This window comes from Plecotus auritus (genome assembly GCF_963455305.1).
Source record: "Plecotus auritus genome assembly, chromosome: 8".
NCBI classification, from domain to species: domain Eukaryota; kingdom Metazoa; phylum Chordata; class Mammalia; order Chiroptera; family Vespertilionidae; genus Plecotus; species Plecotus auritus.
In genome coordinates, this window is record NC_137782.1 from 68,030,931 (window position 1) to 68,045,197 (window position 14,267).

Genomic DNA, 14,267 nt, shown 5'->3' on the forward strand with positions numbered 1-14,267 from the left:
GATTCCGGGCAAGGGCACATGCCTGGGTTGCAGGCTCGTTCCCCCCAGTAGGGGTCGTGCAGGAGACATCCAATCAATGTTTCTCTCTCATCATTGAGGTTTTTCTCTCTCTCCCTTACTCTCTGAAATCAATAAAAAAAAATGTATATTTTTTTAAAAAATGAGGTGATCTTAGTTGCAGCAAAAGAGGTGTTCTTATAGGCAGGAGACAAATGGAAAGGATTTGCCTTGTTATTTGAGGTAAGGGACTTGGATTGGCCAGGGCCCCCTGGGGAGAAGGCTACTGCTCCCACCTACTTACACCAGAGCAGGCCAGGAGGTAGGCTGGTCTCCCTCGTGACTTTCTGGTCTCCTCTCCAAGGCATAGATGGGGTGGGGAGAATGACAGTGAGGGGAATCCCTACTACTTTTTGCTGTCACTTAGTTTCAAAGCCTTCCAAGGCCTAGAAGGGATCTCTGTGTGTCAGGAGTGCGAAAAGGCAAGGGTGGAGCAGTGACTCCACTTTCTGTTTTAAAGTTATGAATGAAAAGGGGCCACATCCTAACCTGACTAACTCAGGCAAAGGCCTGCATAGCAGCCTTGCAAACTCAGAGACCTAAAGTAACCACAAAGGATGGTCTGAAATCAAAACTTCTTAAATTAAAAAGCAGTCTATGGCGGATAGTCATGTCCTAGGGCCAGTATATTCCCTGGTGAAGATCAACTTTGATCTTAACTGAGCCTATTGTCTTTTTGCATCTAAGATAAACATACCTTTGGAAAGTCAGGGTAACTTGTAATGTCCCTTTTTTCTGGACCCCTCAGGGCACAACCAATGCACCTGGGCGAAACCACAAATTCCCTCATTGTTATTGTGTTAATTGTTGACTGTTAACTATCCTGTATCCACCCATTTAAAAAGAAGCATGTGTCTATCATTTTACTTTCTACCCAATCCCAGAGGTCTCCCCGCTTTGCTTTCTCCTGCCTCCCTAATCTGTCACCAATAGCTGTCATGTAACCCACTTACGCCTCCTCCTTTGATTGTAATGTATAAAACAAGGCAAAAAACTGCCATTCTCTGGAGCATTATCTCAACATGTTGATATTCTGCTTCCCAATAATTTGGCTCAAATAAACACAAAAATTATTTAGATTTGAATGTTTCTTCGTTAGCAAAATCATACATAGAGGCCTTGCCTTTCTAGAAGAGACCACACCCCGGGCAGGCAGGAGACAAGATTACCTGGATAGCCCCCCTACCCCCTTAACATTCTAGAGTGGAGAGAGGAACTGCAAGGAGGTGGAGGTGGGGAGGGAACCACAGGGGTGATATGCCAGCCCTAGCCAAGGTGGGAAAACCGGTTTGGGGCCCAGAGTTGCCTATCCTGCTCAAGCTCAGGCCCTGCACTAGGTGGAACCACTGGGGCCTGAAGGCCTCAATGCTGGAGGGCCAGGAAGGCCAGGCTGGCCCTGAAATAAAGAAAGGGGGTAGGATCATCAAAGGGGCCTGTCTTCACCTTTGGACTGGGGGCCCCCTGGAGGCTACCGCAAAGGGAGTTGCTAATTCATTTTCAGTTTCCTGGGGGGTGCAATCTCTCCCCAGTAATATCACCTTTCTCCTGCCACTGTCCCCAAGGATAGCCACTAGGCGTGGAGATGCCCTCTTGAGGCATCTGTATGCCCCTCAAACTCCTACCTGGAGCATAGGAGCTGCCCTAACACCCCTTCCTTTCTGCCCTCTGGCCCCACTCCTGCAACTTTTAATGAGCCTTGAGAGGCCTAGTTCCCAGGTGCCTGTAGTTTAATTTAGCCCAACAGAGACTGCAGCTCCCTCCCTCCTGTCCGTCAACTGACCCCAAGCTTCTCTCTAACCCCAAAGCAGTACAAGGCCTGGCTTCCTCAAAGCCATGCCCAGGCAGGTGCACTGAAAACCCCTTCCTCCCCAAGTCTAGGTCACATTCAGATACAGAGGTGGCCTCTCACCCTAGTCAGGGCCTAGGCTGCGGCCACTCACTCAACACTTGCTTTCATGTCCCACCAGAACAAGGAACAAAGGAAACTGGGAAAGTATGTGTCCCCAAGACAGACGCAAGCCCAAACCATGAAGGATGATGCACCCTTGGCTGTTAAAACATTCACCCCACAAAAAGGAGGTGGACGGATTTATTGAATTCATACTGGGAAAGGAGCAGCTGGACAACTGGACTCTGGGCCCAGACCCAGGCCCCCTGCCCAAGATAGGACCCTGCCAGGAGGAAGGAGAGGCATGGGGCCTGCAGCTGCCCACAAGGGAAATGCCCATTTTCATTCCCCTGGAGGGCCTCTTGGGAACCTCCAATCTGTTAAGAAAACCAAGGGCCAAAGTAACATGGGCTGGGCCAGAGAAAGGGATTGGGGAGGTGGGAAAGCAGGCAGAGGCAGGCTTAGGAGCCTGTGGTTAGACTGTGCTTCTTGAGGCTGTCTGGGGGCAGGGATGGGGGGCTGCCAGCCTCATAGGGGCCTAGGCTGGACCTTCCTCTGAAGCCCTTCCCAGAATGGCTTTGGGGTCCCCCCCACCAAAGACCTGGTGTGGATGGCAGAGGGGAGAGGCACTGTCTGACCGGGAGCCTCCAGGGCCCATCCCTGGTGGCTGCTGTGGCCTAGTCCACTGATGGCATGGTGTGGTAGCACCGGACAGCTCCCCACCTGGTCCCCCAAGTTCAGGGGCAAATGGGGAGGAAATAGGACTCTGAGAAAGAGGCAATAAGCAGGCAGTGAGGCTGACCCCAACCCTGGGCCCTACCAAGATGACTGGGCTTGTTCACAGGGCCTGGGGAACATCGCTAAAGTGATGGTAGCATCTGGGGCTCCCTACTCTGGCTCCATCCACAGCAGCTGCCCAAAGAGTCCTTTGCCCTGGGCTGGTGCTGCCACATCTGGGTTGAGGGCATGGCTAGGCCCAGTGGCTCAGCTTTGATGTCCAAGACCCCGAACTCCTGCCTGCCTGGCATGGTTCTTCCTGGTCACATGGACCAGATCGTGTTCCAAGTGGAGGATGTGGCTCTGCACACGATCATCAATGGGGAAGGAGGTCAGGTACCTCTTTACCATCGCGAAGTAAGCCATGGCCTCCCCAAAGCTAGGCACAGGCACCTCATCACCATCCTCATCTTCATCATCTTCATCATCGTCATCGTCATCATCGTCCTCCTCTTCCTCACTGTCCGATTCAGAGTCTGCCTCACCTTCCAGGAAATGGAGGGTAGGGTACTGGGCCTCCTCCTGGGCACCATAGCCTCCGAAGCTGCCACCGGCCTCCACTACACCCTGGGCCCAGTCCTCTGCCTCCAAGCCTTCAGAGGAGCTCTCCTCCTCCTCCTCCTCCTCCTCCTCTTCCTCTTCCTCACTGTCATCAACATCACCCTCCTCTTCCACCTCCTCCTCCTCCCCCAACTCCTCTCCTTCCCCTGCTTCCTCCTCTTCCTCCCCTTCCTCCTCCTCCTCCTCTGGCTCCTCCTCCTCCCCTTCTCCCTCCTCTTCCTCTTCTTCTTCCTCCTCCTCCTCCTCCTCTTCCTCTCCCTCGCTCTTGAAGGCAGTGGTGATGGTAGCATTTGGGCCACCCCCGAAGCCAGCCTCACGAAAGCAGGCAGCTATGTCAGAAGGCTCCACTGCCTGCCAAGCTGCAGCCACGAAGTGCAGGGCCTCCATGAGGCCCAGCTGCAGGCCTGAACGATCTTGGCCCTCTAGCGCAGCCATGGCCTTGAGCAGCATAGCCTGGCGATAGTGGCCCTTCACCTGTTGGACAACTCCCCGCTCCAGTGGCTGCACAGTGCCCGGCGGGAAGAAGGCTAGCTGCACATGCCGGAGGCCTAAGGTATCCACGGACTGGGCAGCCAGGCGGCCAGCAAGTAGCAGGACTCGGCGAGATTCTGCAGCCATGCGGGTGTCTAGGGCCTTCAGGTACTTGGCCAGGGCCTGGGTGGTAACACCACCCTTGGAGTTAGCGGTGTAGTCGCAGGGCAGGCCAGCTTGGCCAGCACGGGGCTTGGCTGACTTGCCCGCCACCAGTGGGGGCAGCTTCTCGCTGCCATCGGCGTTGGCGCACAGCAACACACTCAGGCGTTGGGTGGCTCTGCGAGCCCGTCCATCGCTGCCGCACAGCCCCGCGGCCTGATCAGGCAGAAAGTCGTACCATAAACTGGTCTCAGTGGCGCTGAACACGTCCTGGGAGGCATAGCCCTCGGCCACCGACGGAGGCTGCTCCTCCTGAGCGCGCCAGCCCGTTGTACTCCCGCCGCTGCCCTCCGAGGGCACCGCAGGTGGGCTGGCGGGCGCTGCTGGGGCTCGGGGAGCAGTGCTGCGTGAGCGGGCGCGGGCCACCCCACTGCAGGACACTACTCCGTGGCGCCGGCGGAAGCGGTCCAGCCAGCCGTTGGAGGCAGTAAAGTCATCCATGCCCAGCTCCTCGGCTATCCGCAGAGCCTTCTCCTTGAGAATGATGCCCTTCACGGGCAGACCAGCAGCGCGGATCTGTTGGAACCAGGCGATAAGCAGCCCCTCGAGCTTGTCGTAAGGAGACAGCTTGTTGGTCTTGCGGCAGGTGGAGGCTACACCGTACTTGCGCTCCGACGCCAGGATGGCGCGCTTGTTCTTCAGGATGGTGCTCAGCGTGGACGGTGGGATGTTGAAGCGCCGCGCGATCTCGCCTTTGCGCAGGTCCGGGTTCTCCTCCACCTCCTGAATGATCCGCGACTTCTCCCGGAACGTCAGCTGCCGCCGCTTGGGGCCCATCCCGGCGCGCCCCCCGCCCCGGGGCCGGGCACCACCGCCACCTCCCCGGGGCGGGGGGCCCGGGCCCGCGGCGGGGGGCACCTGGCGGCCTCTCCCGCGCGCCCCGCCCGAGACAAAGCGGCTCGCGGGGCAGCCGGCAGGGTGGCGACCCGGCCGGGCCGGGGACACCTTCGGGGGCGCCGGCGGGCGCGGCGCCGGGCGGCGGGCAGCAGGCGGCGAGCGCGGACGAGGGCGGGTGGCGCGGGCACCGAAGGCAGGAAGTGGCGAGGCGCGGGGAGCGCGGCGAGCGGGGCGGAGCGGGCGAGTGGGATCTCGCGGGAAGCGCGGGGACGCCCGGCACCGCCTCCTCGTCCTCGGTGCCCACCCTCCTCCCTGCCACCCTGGACGCACCGCCGGAGGGCGCTGCGGCCTGCTGGACCCGCCAGCGCTCGGGATCCCGGTGACCTGGGGACAGGGGCGCCGTGCCTGGCCACTGAGCCCGGTGGGCAGCGATTTGCTGCTTGTAAAGAATAACAATTGTGTTTTGTGTTTTGTTAAGGTAAAAATAATCCATGTTTTTGGCGGAAACTGAAAAATACAGGAAACTAGAATTCACCTTTCACCCCAATACCTGGAGAGATGCGCAGGTAACATTTTTATACAGTTCCTTCCAGTCTTTTCTCTAGGCACATGCAGTTTTCTTTTTTAAAATTTATTGCATAAAACTGGCATCAGACTGTATTAGACTGTATATCTGGCATCTCCTGCCGTTTTACCTGGCATCAAGTGATTAGAATGTTGCCATATCGGTAAAGTATTGCCAACATGCTTTTTAATGGTTGTATATTGTTCCAATTATGGATGAACTAGAATCTGTGTTGCTTGTTGTTACACATTTATAATAGCAACACCAGTTTTAAATCTATTTGATGGTGATCCCACAATCCATAAACGCTGATAACATTTCAGTGTGTCACATGCATAAATGTGTTTGTACCTACAAAAATAACATCATGTATATACATAGGCACACATACACATGAATCCCTGAAACCTCTTGTTCCTGAACCAACCACATAAAAATGAAGTTCTTAAAACATTGAATGTACTACAGGATTTTTAAAAACCTCTTAGAGCGCCCTGGGGTGTGGCTCAGTTGGTTGGAGCACTGTCCAGTACACTGAAAGTTCTAAGGTTCCACTCCTGATCAGGGTGCGTTCTAGAGGCAGCTAATCAATGTTTCTCTCCACATATTGATGTTTCTCTCTCTCTCCCTCTCTCTCTCTTTCTAAAATCAATAAAACAAACAAGCAATCAAAAAACTCTTAGACTGCCCAACTGGTTAAGCATGGACATATGGACCAGGAAGTCACCCACATGCCCGGGTTGCAGGCTCAATCCCCAATGTGAGGTGTGCAGGAGGCAGCCAATCAATTATTCTTCCTCATCATTGATGTTTCTACCTCTCTCTCCCTCTCCCTTCCTCTCTGAAATCAATTTAAAACAACAACAACTCTTAGACTAACATGAGGAGTAGGTAGAGAGGAAGGCTGTGACCTCCAGGCAGACAGCCTGAATGAGGACCTGGAGCTGGATGATGCTTCAAGTGAGTGGATGTAGACAAAGAAGAAAAGAGAACTAAGGACTGTGCCCGGGGCTCTCCAAGGTTAAGGGCTCAAGAAAGAACTAGCAAGAAACTTATGAGATGCAGGAGATGTGGTATATGTATACAATGGAATATTGCTAGGACATTACATAAAAAAGAACGAAAGCTTGCCATTTATGACAACATGGATGGATGTAGAGGGGTATTATGCTAAGTGAAATAAATCAAAGACAAATACCATATGATTTCATTTATATGTGGAATCTAAGAAACAAAACAAGTGGATAAACAAAACAGAAACAGATTCATAGATACAGAGAACAAAATGATGATTGCCAGAGGAGAGGAGAGTGGGTGGTGGTGGGTGAAAGGGGTGAAGGAGAAAAAGAGGTACAAACTTCCAGTTATAAAATAAATGTCATAGGGATGTAATGTACAGTATAGGGAAAATAGCTAATAATATAATAACTTTGTATAGTAACAGATGGTTACTAGACTTATCGTGGTATTCACATCATAAGGTACATAAATGTAGCCGGGCTAGCATGGCTAAGTGGTTGAGCCTTGACCTATGAACAAGGAGGTCACAGTTTGATTCCCAGTCAGGGCACATGCCTGGGTTGCGGGCTGATCCCCAGTAGGGGCCATGCAGGAGGCAGCCTATCAATGATTCTCTCTCATTGATGTTTCTGTCTCTCTCTCCCTCTACCTTCTTCTCTGAAATCAATTAAAAATATATATATATTTTTAAAGGTACATAAATGTCAAATTACTATGTTGTACACCTGAAACTAATATAATATTGTATGTCAACTATAATAATATATATATACATATATATACATACACACACACACACACACACACACACACACACATATATACATATACATACACATATACACACACACACAAGAGGCCTGGTGCACGAATTCATGCTCCGGTGGGGTTCTTCTGGGTGGCCTGCAGGGATTGGGCCGAAACCCACAGTCCAACGCCACCTGCAGCTCCTACCTGCCACTCCCACTCATCCTGGCCCCACTGTGCCTGCCTCTGCCTCACGCCCAATCAGTCCGGATTGGGAGCCATGAGCCCTGCTTCTGGTGCCCTCCCAAGGGGTGTGGCCTACTGGATGGGGCTGAAACCGGCTCTCGGACATCCCCGCTGAGGGGCCCCACCTGTGCACTATCGGGCGAGGAGGGACCACGGGAGGGCTCCAGGGTGGGTCCAGCCCATCTCACTCAGTCCCGGATGGGGTTGGACCCCAGCAGCAAGCTAACCTCCCGGTCAGAGCATCTGCCCCCTGGTGGTCAGTGCCCGTCATAGCGAGCAGTTGAGCAGCCTTAGCGTATCATTAGGATATGATGCTTTGGTTGTTCAGTTGCTCTGCCGTCCTGTCTAATTGCTTATTACCCTTTTATTATATAGGATATTGTTAATCACCCAAGAATATTTTTTCCATTCATCTTTAGAGAGAGTGGAAGGGAGAGCGGAAAGAAAGAGAGAAAGAGAGAGAGAGAAACATTGATGAGAGACACATTGATTAGTTGCCTCCCACACATGCCCAGAGCAGGGATTGCATCTGCAACTCAGGTTCATGCCCTTGACTGGGAATCAAACCTGAGACCCTTTGACGCGTGGATGATGCTAACCACTGAGAAACACTGACAGGGCAATAATATACTCTTTATTTTCTTTTTCTAAAATATTTTTTATTAATTTCAGAAAGGAAGGGAGAGAGAGATAGAAACATCAGTGATGAGATAGAACCATTGATCGGCCGATTCCTGCACATTCCCCACAGGGGATCGGGCCCGCAGCGCAGGCATGCACCCTTGACCAGAATTGAACCTGGGACCCTTCAGTCGGCAGGCTGACGCTCTATCCACTGAGCCAAACCAGCCAGGGCAACGTTTTCTTTTTTTAAAAAGGGAAACTCATGAAGAACAGCTGAAATGTAGGAGGAAAACCAAGCCTGTATGGTGTTCTGGAAGCCAAGGAAGAGAGGGCAACTCCCGGCGGGTTAGTGTGCATTTCTCATTTCATGTGTGTACTGGCCATTTGAATCCTGTGGATTTTCTAGTCAGATCTTTGCTCATGTATCCCTTATATTTGTGTTGTTGTTGTTGACTTTTAGGGGCTCTTCATCTCTGAACAAAATCTTTAAGTATATTGCAAATATATTCTACATTTGTCCTTTAACATAGTCTAAGGAGTCTTAGATATGAGAAGTTTTAAATCTTTAAGTAGGCAGGTTTATCAATTTTTCCTGTAATGCTTCTGGTTTTGTGTCTTACTTAGAGAGCCCATTCCCACCCCTGATATAGAAAAAAATATTCCTCTAATCACAAGATCCAGAAGAAAACCTGGGAGACTTTTCCTTATGCAGGTCAGATCAGTGCGTGGCCGATAATGGGTGTATGGTCCCTGTGCAAAAGTGAATGTAGGGCCACCTGTCTGAGGATTCCTTTCTACACATCTTCAGGAAATCTTGCTACATTTTGGAGAGTTCATCCATGTGATATACACTGAGTGGCCAGATTATTATTATCTCTGAACGCATACTAATCTGGCCACTCAGTGTATATCCTATATAATAAAAGGCTAATATGCAAATTTTCCTCTCGACCAGGAGTTCGGCCAGCGGGCAGACCGGCCAACCACCCATGTCCCCTCCCCCTGACCAGGCTGGCCGGACCCCACCCATGCATGAATTCATGCACCGGGTCTCTAATATATTTATATACACACTGATAATAATAATAATCTGGCCATCGGTGTATGTCCCTCCTGCTCCTCACCCATTCTGGCTTATCAATGGGTGTTTGGGTGATTGCTCTGTGGGTGGGCTTTTTTCCCCCAGTACCTTGCTGAACTTTCCAAGTTTTCTTCAATAAGCAAGTACCAACAGTCCCTTTACAATGAAAAGGAGCCGAAACCGGTTTGGCTCAGTGGATAGAGCGTCGGCCTGCAGACTGAAGGGTCCCGGGTTTGATTCCTGTCAAGGGCATGTACCTTGGTTGTGGGCACATCCCCAGTGGGAGGTGTGCAGGAGGCAGCTGATCGATGTTTCTCTCTCATCGATGTTTCTAGCTCTCTATCCCTCTCCCTTCCTCTCTCTGTAAAATATCAATAAAATATATTTTTTAAAAAAATACAATGAAAAGGAGCCCTGATGGGCGTGGCTCAGTTGGTTGGGCTTAATCCCGTTTGATTAGGGTCAAGTCACATGCCAAGTTGCAGGCTCATTCCTGGCAGTGGGCATACAGGAGGCAGCCGATCATTGATTCTCTCTCATCATTAATGTTTCTATCTCTCTCTTCCTCTCCCTTCTTCTCTTAACAAAAAAAAACAAACAAAAAAAAAAGGCCAGAAAAAAATAAAAATTATACCTGTTCTTTGGAAAATATAGATATTTTTGAGGATAAAAACATTTAATCACCTTTATTTATTTATTTATTTATTGTTTGTTTGTTTTTGTTAATCCTTACCCGAGAATATTTTTCCATTGATTTTTAGAGAGAATGGAAGAGAGAGGGGGTGAGACAGAGAGAAACATCGATGTGAGAGTAACCTGACCAGGGCCCCAGGCTGGGGAGGAGCCTGCATCCAAGGTACATTCCCTTGACCAAAATCGAACCCGGGACCCTTTGGTCCAAAGGCTGATGCTCTATCCACTGAGCCAAACCAGCTACGGCAACATTTAATCACCTTTAATTCCACCACTCAGAAAATATCCTTAAAGAACACTTTTCTGTGCATATTGTTATTAATAGGATCACATTTAGCGTAATATCTTGTAGCCAATATTGTGAACATCTTTTCATGTCAATAAATATCTACATCAGTGAGTTTCAAACTTCTTTTATTTTAGGAACCCTTTCTTCTAAAGACCATTTTCCAAGAGCTCAACATGTAATCATTCAATTACTTATTGGGCCCAGCAGGGTGCCAGGCATCCCTACCCTCCAGTGCCTGTTTGTTTGTTTGTTTGGGGTTTTTTTTAATACGTTTTTATTGATTTCAGAGAGGAAGGGAGAGGGGGAGAGAGATAGAAACATCAATGATTAGAGAAAACCATTGATTGGCTGCCTCCAGTACTGGGGATCAAGCCCACAACCCAGGCATGTGCCCTGACTGGGAATCAAACCGTGACCTCCTGGTTCATAGGTCGATGCTCAACCACTGAGCCATGCCAGCTGGGCGCCTTTCTCTTTAAAGGCTGCAGGTTGCCCTGGCTGGTTTGGCTCAGTGGATAGAGCGCCAGCCTGTGAACTGAAAGGTCCTGGGTTCGATTCTAGTCAAGGGCACATGCCAGAATTGCGGGCTCAATCCCCAGTGGGGGGCATGCAGGAGGCAGCCGATCTATGATTCTTTCTCATCATTGATGTTTCTGTCTCTCGCCCTTTCCCTTCCTCTCTGAAATCAATAAAAATATTTAAAAAAAAAATAAAGGCTGCAGGTATTACACAGGTATTGCACCCTGATTGGCTGTTCCCATGTTGAAAGACACCCACCTTATGCTCCGTGTTTTGTTGTTATTAAAAATGACTCAATGAACATACATACATAGGTGTGTACTTTTATCATATCCTTAAGAAAAATCCCTAGAAGTGGAATATTGGGGTCAGAGGCCAACCTGGGGCTGGAGCCTATTTGAGGTACTGGGAGAAGGGTGGAGAAGGAGAAGACATGGTCCCTGCTCTTCAATAGCTCAGTCAGCTTGAGGAAATGAGACTGAGAAAAGAGAACAGGAGATTTCAATGAATAAGGTCCATACTTTCCAGCGTTTCCACTTTAGGAATTCATGCAATGCATACTTTCTGCATCATTGCAAAAACTAATAACCTAAATGTTCCGCATTAGAGAATTGAATAAATATATATCATTATGGTACTAATATAGATCTATCTCCAAGTAAAATAGAGGAAGCAAGATGTAAAACAATTTTTCATATCCTGTTTGTATATTTATAAAAATATGGGCATACATATGCTTGTAAATGTATAGACCTGCCCTGTTCACTATGGTAGCCACTAATCTCATATGTGACTATCTAGTGCTTGAAATGTACATTTCAAGTCCAAGTTGAGATGTGCTGTGAGTGTAAAATGTACATTGGGCTTTGAAGACTTGGTACCAGAAAAAAGTATATAAAATGTATCAATAATAATTTTTATGTTAATATGTTGAAATGATAATATTTTAATACATTAAATTAAGTAAAATAATAAAGTTTCATGTTTCTTTTTAATTTTTAACGTGGCTACTAAAACTTTTTGAATTAGATATGTGACTCATATTTGTGCTTCCCATTATGTTTCTATGGGCTTGGACTGTTACAGACTATGCAACAAATTTATACTAGTGACTGCCTCTGGGGAGGGAGATTGAATTATCACTACCTTTTTTGTACCAGTTAAATTTTATCCTTTGTCTGAATTTTTGGTACCATGTATCAATTTTTTTAAATGTTAGTTCATGTCTTTTATTAACCCAAATACAATTACTTGTCTTCTGTTGAAGCAATAGGTAAGACAACATTTGCCATAACAATGTCTGTCAAAGTGGCTGGCCATAAAAACTCCTCCACATTCATCTGAAGGGTACTCCCCACGAAGGCGACTGATTTGCCATTCTCATCCACGTTGTAGTATCTCAGGACAGCCAGCTTCACCTTCTTTCTCTTATGCTTGTTCTTCTTGGGAGTGGAGTAAGACTTCTCCCTTTTCTTAGCACCACCACGAAGTCTCAACACAAGATGAACGTTGAATGTTGTAGTCAGACAAAGTACGTCCGTCTTCCAGTTGCTTGCCAGCAAAAATCAGTCTTTGCTGGTCAGGAGGAATTCCTTCCTTATCCTGGATCTTGGCCTTTACGTTTTTTATCATATCTGAGGGTTCAACCTCCAGAGTGATGGTCTTCCCTGTGAGGGTTTTCACGAAAATCTGCATCTTGGCAGCGACTCCACCACAGATGGCGAATAGGAAAGGAAGAGCGCAGCGCAGGCCCACACGGCTCCTGGGGCTGCCGCCGCCACAGCCCATGTACCAATCTTTTTTTAAAATATATTTTTATTGATTTTTTACAGAGAGGAAGGAAGAGGGATAGATAGTCAGAAACATCGATGAGAGAGAAACATCGATCAGTTGCCTCTTGCACACCTCCCACTGGGGATGTGCCCGCAACCAAGTTACATGCCCTTGACCGGAATCGAACCTGGGACCTTTCAGTCCGCAGACTGACGCTCTATCCACTGAGCCAAACCGGTTTTGGCGCATGTACCAATTTTTTAAAATCTCTTAACATGTTGCCCTGGCTGGGTGGCTAAGTTGTTGGAGTGGCGTCCTGGACACCAAAAGGTTGCAGGTTCAATCCCCAGTCAAGGCACATACAGGAGGCAACCGGTAGATGTTTCTCTCTCACTGATGTTTCTCTTTCTCTCTCCCTTCCTCTCTCTCTAAAACTCAATAATAATTTAAGAAGAAAACATATCCTCGGATAAGGATTAAAAAAAAAAAAGAAGCCCTACCCGGTTTGGCTCAGTGGATAGAGCGTCGGCCTGCGGACTGAAAGGACCCAGGTTTGATTCCGGTCAAGGGCATGTACCTTGGTTGCGGGCACATCCCCAGTAGGGGGTGTGCAGGAGGCAGCTGATCGATGTTTCTAACTCTCTATCCCTCTCCCTACCTCTCTGTAAAAAAGCAATAAAATATATTAAAAAAAAAAAAAAGAAGAAACCACTTAACATTGTCACAATCCATGACCCCCAAAAAAAGGTACCAGAAAAATTAGTCCCACAAAGAAGATGCTGTTTGTTAACAGGCTTGAAGAAGCAGGATTTTACAAGCATGTGGTAATTTTTCCTCCTCTCTGGCAGTGCTCTGGGGTCATGCCACACCCCTTAACCAAGCCCAGTGCTTGATGTGTACAGTCTGCTGCCAGGCCATTCCTTTCCATGGGAAGACAGAGCTTTCTGCCCAGAAGTGTGGCTGGATGGGAGGAGTTGATCCTCTAACTATGATGTTTGCAATTGCTTTTTTTTTTAATCCTCACCAGAGGACATATTCACTGATCTTTTTAGAGAGAGAGGAAGGGGAATGGGGAGAGAGAGAAACATCAATGGATTGGCTGCCTCCCATACATGCCCCAACCGAGTATCGAACCTGAACCTCAATATATGCCCTGACCTGCAATTGAACCTGAAATCTTTTGGTGTACAGGACAATGCTCCAGCCAACTGATCCACCTGGCCAGGGCCGCAATTTCTTTTTTTTTTTTTTTTATAATATGTTTTTATTGATTTCAGAGAGAAAGGGAAAGGAAGAGAGAGATAGAAACATCAAAGATAAGAGGGAATCATTGATAGGCTGCCTTCTGCATGCCCCCTACTGGGGATCAAGCCTACAACCCAGGCATGTGCCCTTGACCGGAATTGAACCCGCGACCCTTCAGTCCACAGGCCCACGCTCTATCCACTGAGCCACACCGGCTAGGGCTGCAATTTCTTTTAGCTTATTTTTATTGACTAGGTGTGTTTTTCTTTAACACATCTAATTGGCAAAAGGAGATTCAGGGAGATACACAGAGCTGCTGTGTGGGATGCTCTGGAATGACCTCTCTGTGGTCCTGGCTCCTCTCCACTGGCCCAGAGGTGACCGGACTGTGGGAACTCAAGGGACTGGAATAGAATGGCCCTCTCCCCGCCTACCCCCACCACCTCTGCACACCCTGTGGAAGCAATGTGTGGGTAACCCCTGCTGGGCTGATTTGGCAACGAAACCCTCAGGGCAGTTTAATTTCTGGCCTTTTGGGTGGGAAGCTCCCAGGGCAGTCACAGCCTTGAATCTTGGAGGTTCGGAGCTGGACTCTTGACCTGAAACTTCAGCCTTCCTGCCCAGCACACAGCAGAGCTCCTGGCACAGCACA

The 14,267-nt window shown here is 48.8% G+C and overlaps 1 protein-coding gene and 1 pseudogene across 2 annotated transcripts; both read right to left on the reverse strand.

Moving 5' to 3' along the window:
• Positions 1 to 2,108: 2,108 nt before the first annotated feature.
• CENPB (centromere protein B) lies at positions 2,109 to 5,002 on the reverse strand. Its single transcript, XM_080686779.1, has one exon. It carries the CDS (start codon positions 4,751 to 4,753, stop codon positions 2,930 to 2,932), a length of 1,824 nt encoding a protein of 607 aa, XP_080542905.1. The 5' UTR covers positions 4,754 to 5,002; the 3' UTR covers positions 2,109 to 2,929.
• Positions 5,003 to 10,990: 5,988 nt separating this feature from the next.
• Positions 10,991 to 12,292, reverse strand: LOC308256580 (ubiquitin-ribosomal protein eS31 fusion protein-like; annotated as a pseudogene). Its single transcript has 2 exons — positions 11,849 to 12,292; positions 10,991 to 11,002 (listed from the first exon to the last, which is right to left on the reverse strand). The product of its transcript is annotated as a ubiquitin-ribosomal protein eS31 fusion protein-like (transcript).
• Between the last annotated feature and the right edge of the window lie 1,975 nt (positions 12,293 to 14,267).

Bases quoted from the DNA above. Each gene is read 5' to 3' on its own strand.
- CENPB (XM_080686779.1), bottom strand. From the start codon at position 4,753: ATGGGCCCCAAGCGGCGGCAGCTGACGTTCCGGGAGAAGTCGCGGATC.